The sequence below is a fragment of the Pseudochaenichthys georgianus genome, chromosome 16, assembly GCF_902827115.2.
Source record: "Pseudochaenichthys georgianus chromosome 16, fPseGeo1.2, whole genome shotgun sequence".
Lineage (NCBI taxonomy): Eukaryota > Metazoa > Chordata > Actinopteri > Perciformes > Channichthyidae > Pseudochaenichthys > Pseudochaenichthys georgianus.
Genome location: NC_047518.2, coordinates 46865990 through 46882822, shown reverse-complemented (window position 1 = coordinate 46882822; position 16833 = coordinate 46865990). Strand labels below are relative to the sequence as shown.

At 43.4% G+C, this 16833-nt stretch overlaps 1 protein-coding gene across 2 annotated transcripts; it reads right to left on the bottom strand.

Moving 5' to 3' along the window:
- Positions 1–334: 334 nt before the first annotated feature.
- On the bottom strand, positions 335–15674 carry LOC117461013 (zinc finger protein ZFP2-like). Of its 2 annotated transcripts, none has more exons than XM_034102692.2 (2): positions 15001–15674; positions 335–2709 (listed from the first exon to the last, which is right to left on the bottom strand). In XM_034102692.2, exons 1-2 carry the CDS (start codon positions 15248–15250, stop codon positions 908–910), a joined length of 2052 nt encoding a protein of 683 aa, XP_033958583.2. In that variant the 5' UTR covers positions 15251–15674; the 3' UTR covers positions 335–907. The 2 variants fall into 2 exon arrangements, 1 of the variants encoding a protein (XP_033958583.2); XR_011644658.1 differs by lacking the exon at positions 335–2709 and adding an exon at positions 8365–8577 and having other exon boundaries at positions 15001–15086.
- Positions 15675–16833: the final 1159 nt, after the last annotated feature.

Genomic DNA, 16833 nt, shown 5'->3' with positions numbered 1-16833 from the left:
ATATTGTTGTTTATATAAATATAAATACGTTTACTGTTAATATTACTGTTGAATATTATATATAAATAGCTTTAAAAAATGCTACAAATATATGTTAATTGTTGATATTACTGTTCAAAATCATATAATATTATAAAGACAGAAATCAATTTACAAATATGTTTACTGTTGATATTACTGTTTAATATTGTGTTAAGAATGTTTATAACAGAAGACACCATCAATGTAATGAATGAAAAACAAAAGATAAATACAAAAAAAATTAGAAGAATAACTGATTATTAATTATTAATACAAATATATATTAAGAAAACGTATTAAGCTGTATGATTAATTTGTCATATTTTCCATCATAATGTACTCATTATTTTAAAAAAAACAGGGGGGTCCCCGCCAGACGATAATGCTATATGGGGGTCCTTGGCATGGCAAAGTTTGGAAACCCCTGGTTTCAACAACAAAAACAGAGTGAAGCTCTCATTTCATCAACAATCTTTGACTACAGACACCGTCCTGCAGAGAGCACACAACCCAACAGCACGTTGTTGGTCTAGCATCACTTTACAAAACGTTTGCATTAAGACACTAAGACTAGCTGGTCCCTTGTAAAGGTGAGTCCACCTTAAATGAGCAGTGGGTGATCAGCGGGTGAAAGGCAGGACAAGGGAACTTGGTCCTGAGGAGATGTAACTATTATTAAACAAGAAATAGTCTCAAGGGGTCGAAGAAATGAACATTTGTGATTATTAGAGAATCGGTTGCAGGTGGTTGAAAACAGGCTTAGGGAGTAACGTATTACATGTAACGGCATTAGGATACAAAATAGACAAATGTATTCTCTTACCAACACACTTGGTCTTTTTAAACGATTACGCCATTTAAGTCTTTTTTCACAAACTTTGCAGATCTATTTTTCCTCTCCTGTGTGGATTCTCATGTGTGACTTTACATGTCCACTCCGTGAAAAAGCTTTCTTACAGACTGTACAGGTGAATGGTTTCTCTCCTGTGTGGATTCTCATGTGTATCTTTAAACTTTCACTCTGTGAAAAAGATTCCTTACAGACTGAGCAGCTGTGTGGTATCTCTCCTGTGTGGATTATCATGTGGTCCTTTAAACTTCCACTATGTGAAAAAGCTTTCTTACAGACCGTACAGCTGAATGGTTTCTCTCCTGTGTGGACTCTCATGTGTCTCTTTAAACTTCCACTATGTGAAAAAGGTTTCTTGCAGACTGTACAGGTGAATGGTTTATCTCCTGTGTGGACACTCATGTGTATCTTTAAATATCCACTCTGTGAAAAAGCTTTCTTACAGACTGTACAGGTGAATGGTTTATCTCCTGTGTGGACACTCATGTGTATCTTTAAATATCGACTATGTGAAAAAGATTTCTTACAGACCGTACAGCTGAATGGTTTCTCTCCTGTGTGGACACTCATGTGTCTCTTTAAACTTCTACTATGTGAAAAAGCTTTCTTACAGACTGAGCAGCTGAATGGTTTGTCTCCTGTGTGGACTCTCATGTGTATCTTTAAACTTTCACTCTGTGAAAAAGCTTTCTTACAGACTGAGCAGCTGTGTGGTATCTCTCCTGTGTGGATTCTCATGTGTCTCTTTAAATTTACACTATATGAAAAAGCTTTCTTACAGACTGAGCAGCTGAATGGTTTATCTCCTGTGTGGACTCTCATGTGTATCTTTAAATATCCACTCTGTGGAAAAGCTTTCTTACAGACTGTACAGGTGAATGGTTTCTCTCCTGTGTGGATTCTCATGTGTCTTTTTAAATGTCCACTCCGTGGAAAAGATTTCTTACAGACTGAGCAGGTGAATGGTTTCTCTCCTGTGTGGATTAGCATGTGTGTCTTTACATTTTCACTCTGTGAAAAAGCTTTCTTACAGACTGAGCAGCTGTGTGGCATCTCTCCTGTGTGGACTCTCATGTGTCTCTTTAAATGTTCATTCCGTGAAAAAGCTTTCTTACAGACTGAGCAGCTGAATGGTTTCTCTCCTGTGTGGATTCTCATGTGTTTCTTTAAATCTCCACTCTGTGAACAAGCTTTCTTACAGACTGAGCAGCTGAGTGGTTTCTTTTCAGCACTATGTTGTGGATCACTGACAGATTCATTTCTATTTTTCAGTGAGTTTGAGCCTGAGGCAGGTTCTCTGGTCTCTTTCCAATTAGCACTGTCTTCGGTGTCAGGTTCAGAAGAGTCTCTATTGTCAGGTTTAGAAGAGTCTTCAGCGTCAGGTTCAGAAGAGTCTTCAGCGTCAGGTTCAGAAGACTCTTCAGTGTCAGGTTCGGAAGAGTCTCCAGTGTCAGGTTCAGAAGATTCTCCAGAGTCAGGTTCAGAAGAGTCTTCAGAGTGGTCCTCAGTCTTTGGTTTTAAACTGCTCTCTGGATCTGAGTTCCTGGCTGGTTCTGGTCCTAGACATTCATCTCCATCAGCTTCTGTTTCCATGTGTTCAGTTTGTCTTTGATGAGGCTGAGAGGACTGAGGTTTCTCTTCATCATCTTCACTCTTCACAGGGTCAGGAGTGAAAGTGGACTTGGTGATATCAGCCTCCTCCAGCTCCTGAAGCTGCTCTCCCTCCTGTTCCTGCTTAATGTGTGGGGGAGGCTCTGGGTCCTCCTGGTCCAGACTGGTGCTGCACTCCTGCTGGTCAGGGATAAGCTCTTCTTTAACCACCACCAGCTGCTGGACGTCTGCAGGAAACAGGAAACACAGTCAGAACAAACTGTTAAGTGTTAGCATTTAAAAACCTCATCACCATTACAATGGGAGACATTTTGCAGCCCTAATTAATGCCTTTGTTTTTATATTTTCACATCTTTCTTAGTCCCACCTATTGTGTATTTGTGTTGGCTCAAGTCACCTCATGTAGCCCACCCCCTTTCCACTTCCAGTTAAAAATGTAAAAGGTTTTTTTCTTCTGGCGTAACACTAGCCGCAATGTAAACAAGGAATTGTATTTGGGATCGTTCACAGATACACTACTCCTACAGTATAGAATGAAAATACTCTGTTACAAATTAAAATCCTGCATTCAAACCTTATTTAAGTAAAAGTATGCAAGTATTAACAGAACATTTGATGGCACCTTCTTATGTAACGGTAATGATGGTGGAGTTGCGCTTGTATAAATGATTATGGATGAGGGAACCTGCTAAATGTTCAAATATGTGTGTTTTTTATATACAGTACCAGTCAAAAGTTTGGACACCTTCTCATTCAATGTTTTTTGTTTATTTTAATTTGTTTCTACTTTGCAGATTAACACTGAAGACATCACAACTATGAAAGAACACATATGGAATTATCTAGTTAATAAAAAAGTGTTAAAAAATCAAGAATATGATTTTTGTTTTAGATTCTTCAAAGTAGCCCCTTTTGCCTTGATGACAGCTTTGATCACTCTTGGCTTCTCTCAGTCAGCTTCATGAGGTCGTCACCTGGAATGGTTTTCTATTAACAGGTGTGCCTTGTCAAGAGTCAATGTGTGGAATGACTTGCCTTCTGAATGCGTTTGAGACCATCAGTTGTGTTGTGCAGAGGTAGAGATAGTGCACAGTGGAAAGCCCTATTTGACTGCTGTTGTAATTAGGGATCGACCGATATGGCTTTTTCAAGGCCGATACCGATACCGATTATTAGTAATCAAGGAGACCGATAACCGATATTTGGAACCAATATACATTTGCAGTAAAATCAGAAAAACTATAGTGTCAAAATGTAGAATAACACAAACTCCAACACAACTCAACACAACTTCTTTGAAATGCATTTAAGCATATATTATGTTTAATGAACTTTTAAACATCTTACAACTGGTTTCCTCTCTGCGCCCTTTTCTTTAGTGCAGCCATCTGCTATGAGTTAGAGAGAGACAAGAAGTGGGGCTGCAGGCTGACATGCTTAACTAACAATAATGCTTAATTTATTATATCTGTCTATCTAGCATAAAATCCCAATAAATTGCTAGCAACTGCAAAACACTAGTGCTAGCTAATGTTTTGCAAACTATTAAAAGTGAGGCTATTACAGTAGACCTAACGTTAGTCTAGTAGCCTCACTTCTAATATGTTGCAAAACATTAGCTAAATACATGTTGATTAGCTAATGAGCTTCACATATCAACCTGAAAAACTGCGAGGCTCCACTCGCAGCCCCCCCTCCGCACCACAGTTACTCCGCTGCGAGACGCTGCACGCACCCCCAACTCTGACTGACTTCCCGCGTCCCTGTGTAACTGGGAAGCTGATAGAATTGGATCAATAGATCGTGCTGTTTTTGCAACTTCAGCATAGGGGATTGGGATGTTTATTGACCTTCGGCTTTCAACTGATTTACCTTCGAAACACATGTATGGCTCTGCCGCTCAGCGCTGCTGCTTGCCTCTGTCTGTGTCTGCGTTCTTCGCACCTGCCTGTAATCTGAGAAGGTCCCGCCTCTATGGCAGGCCCCCGCCCGGAAAATCTTCAGTGTTGATTGACATTTCAGTAATAGCCTATCAGATAGCGCTGTGGGCGGGACATTGCTCGTGTACAGAGAGTGGTGACTGCAGCCAGAGAAACGGCCGCATCAGAGCCAAAGTGTTATCGGCAATTTTATAAAAAAAGGCTGATACCGAAAATCGGTCAAATGCGGAATATCGGCCAGGCCGATAATCGGTCGACCCCTAGTTGTAATCCATATTATAGCAAGAACGACTCAACTCAGTAAAGAGAAGCGACCGTCCATCATCACTTTAAGAAATGAAGGCTAGTCGATCCAGAAAATGTCAAGAACTTTGAATGTATCCTCAAGTGCAGTCGCAAAAACCATGGAACGCTATGATGAGACTGGCTCTCATGAGGACCCCCCCCCCCCCGGGAAAGGAAGAGCAAGAGTTATATAAAGGATGGAGGATAAACACATCAGAGCTACCAGCCTCAGAAACCGCAAATCAAAGCACCTCAGATTAGAGCCCACTTAAATGATCACAGAGCTCAAGTAGCAGACAATCTCAACATCCACTGTTCAGAGGAGACTGGGGGGGGGGCTTTACTGGTGTCACTGTTGGTGATTTATTCAGAGTTCAAGGCACCCTTAACCAGCATGGCTACCACAGCATCCTGCAGTAGCCAGCAAAATATAAATCATATTCTGGATTTGTTAACACTTTTTTGTTCACTAGATAATTCTAGTTAAAGGTGGGGTAGGTAAGTTTGAGAAACCGGCTCGAGATACACTTGTTATATTCCATGGAATTCTCTTAACATCCCGATAGCAATGAATATCTTAAGTGCTTTGACAAAATGTCCATAAACAAATGTCATCTCTGGAAGCCGTAGTACTGTAAAAAGCACAACCAATCATCTGAGCCGGCTAAAGTAACTGGATGGTCTACCTGCCTGTCAGCCTTCCATCTGTGCACAAACTTATCTCGTGCCCTCATTGGTCATGTGCGTGTTCGTCGAAGTGGCAGATTTTTTCCGGTTGTGTATTTTCTAATTCTAGCGCACTCGAGCTGGTTTCTCCAAAATTACCTACACCACCTTTAATGTGTTCTTTTATGGTTTTGATGTCTTCAGTATAAATCTAGAAAGTAGAACCAATTTAAATAAATAAAAAACTTTGAAAGAGAAGACGTGTCCAAAGTTTTGACTGCGACTAATACTAGTGTATATCTCTCTCAAAATATATATATTCTGTGTGTATCAGAGGTCGCTTTAACCGAATATTTTCCGTCTATGACGGATTTTTTTTAACAATGACGGACACATCTGAAAGCAGTCTGTCATTTTGACAGATTAGAACAAACTCGGAACAGCGCCAAAGCTTCCCCGCAGCGAGGCTCCGGTGTTATGCCGTGTTATGCATGCCCTCCAAAAAGGAAATTATACCGTTTCCAAACCTAACTTTTACAAATTGTACAAATCATTGAAATGTCAGTGAGTTTTGGCTTTACGCTGTGCACGCTCCCGCGAGGTGCAGCAGCCATGCATAACACGGCGCATGTGAACTGTCCCCCCCCTGTTGACAGTTCACAAGCATGCTTCTCCCCCCCCCCGTCAGAGTTCTGTAAAGGCCGACGGGTAATTCTGGATTTTGACAGAAGTTTTACGATCCTGACGGGCAGCGAAAAAGTCTAGCGCAACCTCTGGTGTATATATATATATATATATATATACACACATTAGGGCTCGCGTTAACGCAAAAAAAATTAACGCCACTAATTATTAATGCGATTGACGCATGTGTATTTTTTTTCCTCGGCCGCCCGCCCCGTAGTTTCAGAGCGCATCGAGTTTAAAATACCGTCTACAAGCTGATGCTGACAGCCCTGCTCCTGCCGCCCGCTTGTGGCAGACCACACTTCCACGCTCACCGGCTGGCCATCGGGAGGACCGGGAGGGTGTGTGTATGTGTGGCCCGAGCGAGCGAGCGAGAGAGAGACCTTACGTGCATTGTTGTTGTTAGCATCTGGTGCTAGCCAGCTGCGCTAACGGATATAAGGAGCTGTTTAAATGAAAACAGAGGAGCGATCTATCCACACAACTGCGCCGAGCACTTGACTTTATGCAGGCAGCAGACAGTGGGACATTGTACGAAAAGTCAGCACACTCAGCACGGATAGTGCAACATGATTGACCGTGTCCTCCTACTGCTTCTGTGCAGACAGCCGAGGCAGAGAGCTGGAGAACACACACACACACACACACACACACACACACACACACACACACACACACACACACACACACACACACACACACACACACACACACACACACACACACACACACACACACACACACACACACACACACACACACACACACACACACACACACACACACACACACACACACACACACACACACACACACACACACACACACACACACACAGATCTAGGGCAGGGGTAGCCAACTCGGTGCCCGCGGGCACTTAGTCGCCCGCAGGGGCAACGTGAGTCGCCCGCCAGGCATGTTCTAAAAATAGCTCGCCAAGCAAATCCAAAATGTATAAAATACACAAAACAAAAAAGGAAATGTAATTAAAAGAATCTACCCTATGCATAAACGAAACCTAAATCATAGCGAACTCTATCTACTTACTACAACTCTATAACACCCCTCCCCCACCCCCACAATGAATATCGACCAATCACGTTCTTGCTTGATTTGCGGGACCAGCGTTGCAGTCGGGAAGAAAACCAATTTGTCACCTCCCCGCTGATTTTCCTTCTGGCAGAATCTACACATCAGCCCCATTGAACAGCCTATCATGCCAGCCTATACAACACATGAGGGGCAGAGTTTTACTCTGTGTGTTGTAACTTATATATTTATTGCACTTGACGCACACACACGCATGGCGTAATTTCCACTGGGGACATGTCCCCCGCACTTTTCGAAATCACCTTTGTGTCCCCACTTTACAAATATGTTTATTTATTTTTTTAACGCAATCCGCCATCGCAACGGAGGAGCACACAGCCTTTGTGAGCGAGCGAGACAGAGAGAGTGAGCGAGCTAGGGAGGGAGGGAGGGAGAGAGAGAGACAGAGAGCGACAGAGAGACGGAGAGAGAGACGGAGAGAAAGAGAGCTAGGGAGAGCACACCTTTATCTATTTAATATAGATAAAGTAAGAAATAATTCCAATGTGTACTATAGGACAGTAAAAAAAACAGTTTAAAAGGGGAGTGGTTAGTAAAATATGCATAAAGAAAAAGAAAGAATGCTAATAGGTAACATAAGATAAGAATAAACAAGTTTAAATGATTTGTTATTGGTTGTGATCATATTCTAATGTTTGGATTATTGAAAATACAGCTCCCTTTCATGTGAGTGTTGAGAGCTGTATCCATCAATTCATGTTGTGCTCAAAGTGCACCAGATTGATGCATTTCACTTCAACATTTAAAAAAAAAATCTTCCATGCATGCTCATGAGGCGGTGAGGACCCCCCTAGAGGAGGTGAGATCCACCCCCAAATAAAGCAGGTTAAATTAATTAAATTGCAAACATTTTCTTTTAGTAAACACTGCAAACGGGTCCCACAGACCCAAACAGCACACAAAGGTTAAAGGTCAGCATAATAATGTTAAAATGTGCTAAATATATACACTGCAAAAAACAAAAAAAGAGGAGTAAAAGTAGCCCTCGACTTGTTTTATTTATTGAAAGTAGCCCTCACCCTAAAAAAGGTTGGTGACCCCTGATCTAGGGGTACCAAGGGAAGTAGCGACACACAAGATAGCCGGACGGGAGAGAAAGGAGAGGAAACTCAATGCTGAGTAGGAGTTTAAGTGAGGTTTTAATTAGAAAATAAGTAAGGCGGCTCACCAGCAAAATTACAAAACAAGACTACAATAAACATCACACAACTATGCTGGGTCTCACACAGAGACACGCTGCACACATGCAGCCAGACGAGAAGGAGAGAAAGAAGGGGCCTCACTGCCGTCCTCCTCCGGTCCTATATGGAAGCCCTGATTGTCAATTAGGAGCACCTGGGGAGAGGCTGCACCTGGGGACAATCAGAGGGAGAGAGAGGAAAACACACTCACACGACCACACACACACTACGGCACGTAACACACACACACACACACACACACACACACACACACACACACACACACACACACACACTTTGTATTGTATTATTGAATGAGAGAGGTTCCAGGTTGTGTTTAATATTCATGAGAATATTTGTCATAGTTCAAATGATAATAAACATTAGCATAAAGCATATTTGTCCACTCATATGTTGATAAGAGTATTAAAAACGTGAAAAATATTCCTCTAAGGTACATTTAGAACAGATAAAAAATGTGCGATTAACTATGGACAATTATATGATTAATCGCGATTAAATATTTTAATCGACTGACAGCCCTAATATACATATACACAGAATATATTATAAATACATGTTTGCAATAATTGATTGATTGATGAGATTTTACATTAATTTATATTAATGTTTTAATTACTTAATGACCTTTGTACTAGTTCCCCTATTCTTTATCAAGTACCATTTTAGATGTGTTTAATTGATTATTGAACATATTTATTAGGGATGCTCCGATCGCCAATGTTGGGGCCGATCGCCAATTGCCGGAATCAGCATCGGCCGATACCGATCAGATCGAGTGGGCGGGGCCTATGGGGATCTTCCATTTAAAGTGATGTTTATAACTCAGTTAATGCTCATTCACTGGAGCTTCCACAAACAACAACCAACATAATTATTACGTTAAAATGAAGTACATTATTCAGGTTTACATTAACTGTGGATAAGAACACGGGAGAGATGATCTCTCTCTCTCTCTCTCTCTCTCTCTCTCTCTCTCTCTCTCTCTCTCTCTCTCTCTCTCTACCTCTCTCTCTCTCTCTCTCTCGCTCTCTCTCTCTCTCTCTCTCTCTCTCTCTCTCTCTCTCTCTCTCTCTCTCTCTCTCTCTCTCTCTCTCTCTCTCTCTCTCTCTCTCTCTCTCTCTCATGCAGCTCACTGATCCAGTGATGAGTGACCCGACAGTGAAGAATCAACATATGTATAACTAGTTTAGCTTGTTCCAGAGGTAGATCAAATAGCTAAGTGTGTTAGGTCTAACTCTTAGTGTGTGTTTCGCTCCGCTCACCGGTCCGTCACAGCGGGTGGAGCTGCAGGATTTCTGCTTCACACACGTTGCATACCGCTCTTTTATTGTCCTTTTTGGACACCTTAAAATGCTGCCAGACCGGTGAAGCCATTTTGGCGAGCTTGTTTTGCCGTGTACAGAGAAAAGTGTCATGTATTTTACGTCATCAATTTACGTTATGTGATCGGCTCTCGCGATCGGCATTTTTAGAGAACCAGATCGATCGGTAGAGAGTGAGTATCGGCCGATATCGATCGGTGGCCGATCTATCGGAGCATCCCTAATATGTATTCATTGATTTCTTTATGAATTATTTTTATTTGCTTTTACACATTTAAAAAGGAAATGTGAATAAAGAAACACATTAAAACTAAAGTATCAATGTATGTCACATTTAACCAACTACAGTGGAGTGCACCAGCTGGGCGTAAACTGGGCGTAACTCTACGTCCGTCGTAGAACCGAAGGTTAAGACCAAACTAAAGTTATGACTAGTGCTCTACTCTGTATAATTGTTCTGTAGTTATTGTAGCTAAAACGGCGCTTTTGAGAGAATTTAAATCTCAGATCTGATAACGTGAAGCTGTTACACTGCTCTCAGTAGGCAATCAAGGCTGCATTAAAATAGGCAGGGCCTCTCAGCTGTCGCCCATCAGCTGTAGAGAGTTAACTAATTAGAGGGGCGTGGCACTACAGCTGTGTGAACTCAGCAATCAGGCATCCATTTAGGTAGCTCTTTCTTTGAGTGTCAGCTTCAGCGTCAGACCGACAAAGACATTAGAGTCCTGCGGGAGTAAGACTGACAAAGACATTGGAGTCCTGCGGGAGTCACGAGGGTGGCAAAGAGGAGGCAAATCCTACTCTGATTGAGCTAAGTATTGCTGGTGTCTTATTTTTCTTTTCTTTAGCTTTCTAGCCCCTCATCCTATAATCATGTGTATTTTCTCCATTCCTGTTCACGTGTCTTCTCTCGCAATTATCACTGGCCCTGTGTATCGCCTAATCGCTATAACCGGCCTGCTCTCATCTATCCCACGTGCTCCACTGACATCCAACATCTAGTTTCAGGCGGCCTGTGGAACTGCCAGTCAGCTGTTCCTAAGGCCGACTTCATCTCTGGCTACGCTTCCCTGCAATCTCTGGATTTCCATGCTCTCACTGAGACCTGGATTACTCCATCCAACACATCCACCCCAGCAGCTCTCTCCACAGCATACTCCTTCTCCCATACACCCAGACCCACTGGCAGAGGAGGTGGCACTGGTCTCCTGCTCTCTCCCAAATGGAGCTTTTCCCTCTTCAAGCTACCTAACTTCACTCCTTCCACCTTTGAATTCCATGCCGTCACAGTGACCCATCCTATACAACTGACCATTGTTGTTCTCTACCGTCCACCAGGCGCCTTGGGGGACTTCTTGGAGGACTTAGATCCTCTCCTCTCACACATCCCTGAATCTGGCCCTCCCGCTGTACTTCTCGGAGACTTCAACCTCCAGACAGGGAAGATAGACGAACTAACATCTCTGTTCACCGCCTTTGCTTTCTCACTGTCTCCTTCCCCACCGACTCATAAAGCTGGCAATGTCCTTGATCTCATATTCTCAAGGAACTGCGCTACTTCTAACCTCTCTGTAAACCCGCTCCACACCTCTGATCACTTCTTCATTTCATTCTCTTTACCCCTTTCCAAACATAACAAACTAATCTCTTCTCATCCTGCACATGTCCGCCGTAACCTCCGTTCCCTCTCCCCCTCTACCTTTGCCTCCTCGGTGCTCTCAGCCCTCCCTTCCTCTGACTCGTTCCAACTCCTGACTCCAAACTCTGCTGCAGAAACTCTCCTCTCTACTCTCTCATCCTCTCTGGACTCTCTCTGTCCTCTCACATCTCGGCAGGCTCGCCAGTCCCCTCCTGCTCCCTGGCTAAATGACGCACTGCGTGCTAATAGAACCGTCCTTAGGGCAGCAGAGCGGAAATGGTGGAAATCCAAACACTGTGACGACCTCCTAACCCATCAGGCTCTCCTCTCCTCTTTCTCTGCTTCCATCTCTCAGACAAAAAGCACTTTCTTTCAAGATAAGATCCAATCTTCCTATTCCAATCCTAAAAAACTATTTTCCATCTTCTCCACCCTCTTGGACCCCCCCCCAAAGCCCCTCCCCCCTTCTGTCAAGCGACTTTGTTAACCACTTTGAAAAAAAGGTTGACGATATTCGCTCTTCTTTTTCTGACTCACCCCTACTCACCGCTGGGTCACCTGAGCCACCTTCAACCGGCACACTAACCTCCTTTTCCCCTCTCTCTCCAAGTGAGGTTCTTACCCTCATTACCTCTGCCCGCCCTACCACCTGTCCTCTGGACCCTATCCCTTCAAACCTCCTTCAGACTATCGCTCCTGATATTCTACCGTTTCTCACCCATTTCATCAACACTTCTCTAACTTCTGGTCACTTTCCAAACAGTCTCAAGGAGGCAAGAGTAAACCCTCTCCTGAAGAAACCCACTCTCAACCCGTCTCACGTTATAAACTACAGGCCTGTCTCTCTCCTCCCGTTCCTGTCTAAAACACTTGAACGCGCTGTCTTTAGACAACTCTCCTGCTATCTCCATCAGAACAACCTTCTGGATCCGCACCAGTCTGGTTTCAAGGCAGGTCACTCCACAGAAACTGCTCTCATTGCTGTCACTGAGGAACTGCACACTGCTAAAGCAGCCTCCCTCTCCTCTGTCCTCATCCTGTTGGACCTGTCTGCTGCATTCGACACGTGAACCATCAGATCCTCCTTCGCACTCTCCAAGAACTTGGAGTTTCAGGCTCTGCACTTTCCCTCCTCACCTCATACCTCAAAGACCGCACCTACAGGGTAACTTGGAGAGGGTCCGAGTCCGACCCTTGTCAATTAACTACAGTGGTCCCTCAGGGCTCTGTTATTGGTGCCCTCCTCTTCTCCCTGTACACAAACTCGCTCGGATCTGTCATTAGCCCGCATGGTTTTTCATACCACTGCTACGCTGACGACACCCAATTAATTCTGTCCTTCCCCCGCTCAGAGACCCAGGTCGTCGCACGCATCTCTGCTTGTTTAGCTGACATCTCTCAGTGGATGTCTGATCATCATCTCAAGCTCAACCTTGACAAGACTGAACTGCTTTTCCTTCCGGGAAAAGATTGTCCCACTCTTGACCTGACTATCAACATCGGCACCTCTGTTGTTTCCCCGACTCAGACTGCAAGGAATCAGGGTGTGATCCTAGATACAACCTGATCTCACCAGAATGCGTGACTCCACCACGACTCCTTAACAGTCACGAACTTTGTTACATTTACGTGTCGGCACCACGCAAACAACCCCAATGTAAAGTGAATGAGGCTCATTTGTCGTGGTGCACACACGCATTTCTACAACGTCCCGCAGTGAGACGGGTGGCGCAGTGGTCTGTGCATCCGATCATCAGATCAAGGGGGAGTGCTGGGGAACTCCAGTTCGAAACCCGCTCCCGCCGCCACTGCGTCAGGCCATTGTGTCCTTGGGCAAGACACTTCACCCGGATTTGCTCCAGTGGGTATTGTCCACAGTACATGTATAATACTAATGTGTACTTGTAAAAGCGCCGCGATTTATTTTTTGCAGGTTTCACTGCCTCCACAGTGAAATGCGAATGCACCCTGAGCGCGTCTGCGTGATCATTGCTGCCACTGCAGTGCTGCACAACATCTGGGTGAAAAAGAGAATCCCCCTTCAAGGAGAATTGGCACTGGAGGCGGATGAGAACCCTGTGGCTCCTGCTGGCATCCGTGAAGATATCGGTGGACGACTTACCCGCAATCATATAATAAACAACCTATAGACCTATATATTTGTAATATGAACGCTGTTTTTTGCAATTGCATTTCAATAAGCTCCTTTTGTGACCACATATTTTCATTAGGCCTATTTTATTCAAAGAAGACAAGAACATTAAATAACAACATTTTGGAGAACTATTAACATGAAATTGAGATAAAAAAACAAGTACAACATGATTACAGAACGGTGAACACATTGTCTTCTTCAGTGATTAGTAGCTGATTCTTAAGAATTATTATTTGGAGTCTCAATTTCTCCATCTCAATTTGTTGGTGTTCCGCTCTCAATTCGACGGTCTCCACCTCCACATGAACGATTTCTTTCTCCGTCAGTTCCCGCTGTAGCTCTGACAAATCCCTCTTTCTCTTTCGGGGTGTGGCCATTTGGGATTCCCCTTGAGTCATCGCTGACACTGTGGGTGAGGGACTTCCCTCTTCTCTGCGGTCCTCTGAGTCTGTAAAATGGCAAGTTACTGTCAGTTATTGTCAGTTGCTATCAACTGCCGCGATTGCTAATTGTTATCTTGCTAGCCGTGATATCTCACGGGGGTAATATGTATATAGATAATGTAGGGTGATGTTACTCTATTAATGACTTACCACTGTTGACAGCTGACACGTCTGCGTCAACCTCTTCAAATGTTGAGGTTGAGGCTCTGAGCTGTCGATCCCATTCAACCCGGTGAAAGTGGGGGAATCCTCTCCAAAAATAGCTATAATGATTTCGCTGTATGGAGAGGTTTTTGGAGCAGGGCCTCCGCCGGTCGGAGGGTTTTTGAGAACCGATGCATCCTTTTTGGCTCTGGATAGTAGGTCCTTCCACTTTTTCGTACACTCTTCCACCGTCCGTATCCCTCCATCACCCAAGTAATTTATCGCACCAGTGATTGACTTCCAGGCTGCGAGTTTGTGTTTGTTTGTCATGGTATTATTAAATGTGGCAGTGTGCGAGTTTTTATGCTCTGCATATATTTCAATTAATGTTCTAATCTCTCCATCGGTAAAATAGTTGTTTTTCTTCTTTCCGTTATCCATATTCGTTATTCAATTCTTAGCTTGCTCTGAATGGGTGCACTCGGTGTAAAGTCAAATCACTAAGTCGGACGTAGCTAAGCCCGACGTTAGAGTTAAGCCCTACTTTTTTACGCCCAGCTGGTGCACTCCACTCCTAGTGCCCACATGCATGGGTCATATTTAGATCAGTACATTAAATGGCATAATATTCAATGTATGTATTTTTATAAATATATTTATTTTGGTAGGTTTGCTCTTCCGTAATACATTTTAATTAATAAAGTACATGTGTCTAATAATACTTACATACTTTTACTTAAATAAGATATGAATGCAGTACTTTAACTTGTAATGGAGTATTTTCACAGTGTGGTGTTTGTACTTTTACTTCAGGATCTGCTACCTGCAGCAAGTGCTGATAAAGGGTCTAAAGTGTTATTAATGTGATAATAAAGTGCTACTGAAGAGTGTAAAGTGTTAATTAAGGGTAAAGGGAACAGACCTGCTCTGTGGATCCGAAGCTGAGGCTGTAAAACAGCGTCCAGTAGCTTCTGGAGTCTCTTGTTCTCCTCTTTGGAAAGAAACAGCTCCTCCTCGAGCTCTGCTATTGTTTGTTCAAACAGAGCAAATGTCTCTTCATTAGCAGCAGTGGGTCGCTGCTTCTTCAACGACAGCAGCATTTGGACTTTACTCATGTTTCCTAGATCACCTTTTCCTGCAGACTCCGTTAAACACACCGTTTCTCTCTGCATCAAACTCTCAATCTGACTAGTGTTGCTAACGTGTTTCCAGCTAGCATGCTAAGCTAGCTCCTGTAGTCCGAGGTAAACGCTCCAGAAGAAAGAGCACACAGTCCATTCGGAGGTTTATCCAGACACACAGGATGGATCAGTAGAGCTGGAGCTCACACACACTTTCTCAGGAACACAGAGAGAGAGAACCGTAGCGACGATACGCCAAGTGGATCCAGGTTCTTCGTCTTGTTCTTCGTCTTCGTCTTCGTCTCTCGGTTTTTGGCGGATTGCAAACAGCTTTAAGGTGCACACCGCCACCTACTGTACACCATATCATCCTATCAGCATTTGTGGAATTATACCATCGTGTTGTTTACGTTGTTTTAAGTTCTTCCAATCAATCCTGTTCCACTCAAATACTTAAGAATGGCCTTCCTGCCTCTCTTACTCCTCACCTTCTGTTCCCAGTGTCTCCATCAGGCTCCACTCCCTTCCTGGTAGCTCTAACCCCCTCACCTTCTGTTCCCAGTGTCTCCATCAGGCTCCACTCCCTTCCTGGTAGCTCTTACCCCTCAGCTTCTGTTCCCAGTGTCCCCATCAGGCAGGGCCTCCCCTGGCCTACTTGGGGCCCCAAGCGACATTGTGAGATGAGCCCCCCCCCCCCCCCCCCCAACCAACAGGAGTGAACAATTTTTGTTTGGAAACAAAGTAGGCTACAGTGAGGTAAATGGTAAATGTGCATATGTCGTTCAGTATCCATTTACAGGTGAATATGTCTGCATTTCCTGCCAAATACTAGCCTCAAAAAGATTAAAATATAATTAATGCAAATAAACTACTTCTACTAATAATAATAATAATCATAATCATAATCAATTCAATAATATAAATACTATATTATTTTATTATAATATAGTTGTAATTCTTTTTCACCAAGGGAAGCCAATTTCGGCTGGCCTCCTCTCACAACAGAGTGCAATCTACTGTTCCACCATAACATGTAGAGGGGCGCTGTTTCACTCTTTGTAAAATACGGGAGAGACAGGCCGGCAGCAACACACAGCACAGAAAAATTACCGAAACGAAATGAAGTGTTTTTATATTTATTAAAAGTATAACTACAATCCGAAAACACAGGGGAAGCCTGGCTTCCCTTGGCCTCCAGGAGAAAACGCCACTGACTATATGTTATTCTACGCACACAAAGTGTATATTATCCCGCCCGGGATTTTGGCCCTCTTCTCCTCCCGCATTGAACATCGCAGAAACTCCGTTCAAACATCAAAACGTTCAGCTCGGTCGGGAATCGATGGCTATTACTTTTCTCATTCATAACTTTCATAATTCTAGAGATACATCCCATAATGCATCACATTTTTAACATGGAAGTCAATGGAGGAAATCTTCAGACTTCAACAAATCTGCATGCGACTTCAACTGCTAACTGTTCATTCATACTTTCACTCAGAAACCTCATTCCAACTTTGAAATGTTACACATCTTTCTGACATTATTCGTGTAACACAACTTTTAAATCTGATTCTTACTTTTAGAGATATTAAACATTGTTCAGACCTTGGTATAGAGAACTTCTTCAGATT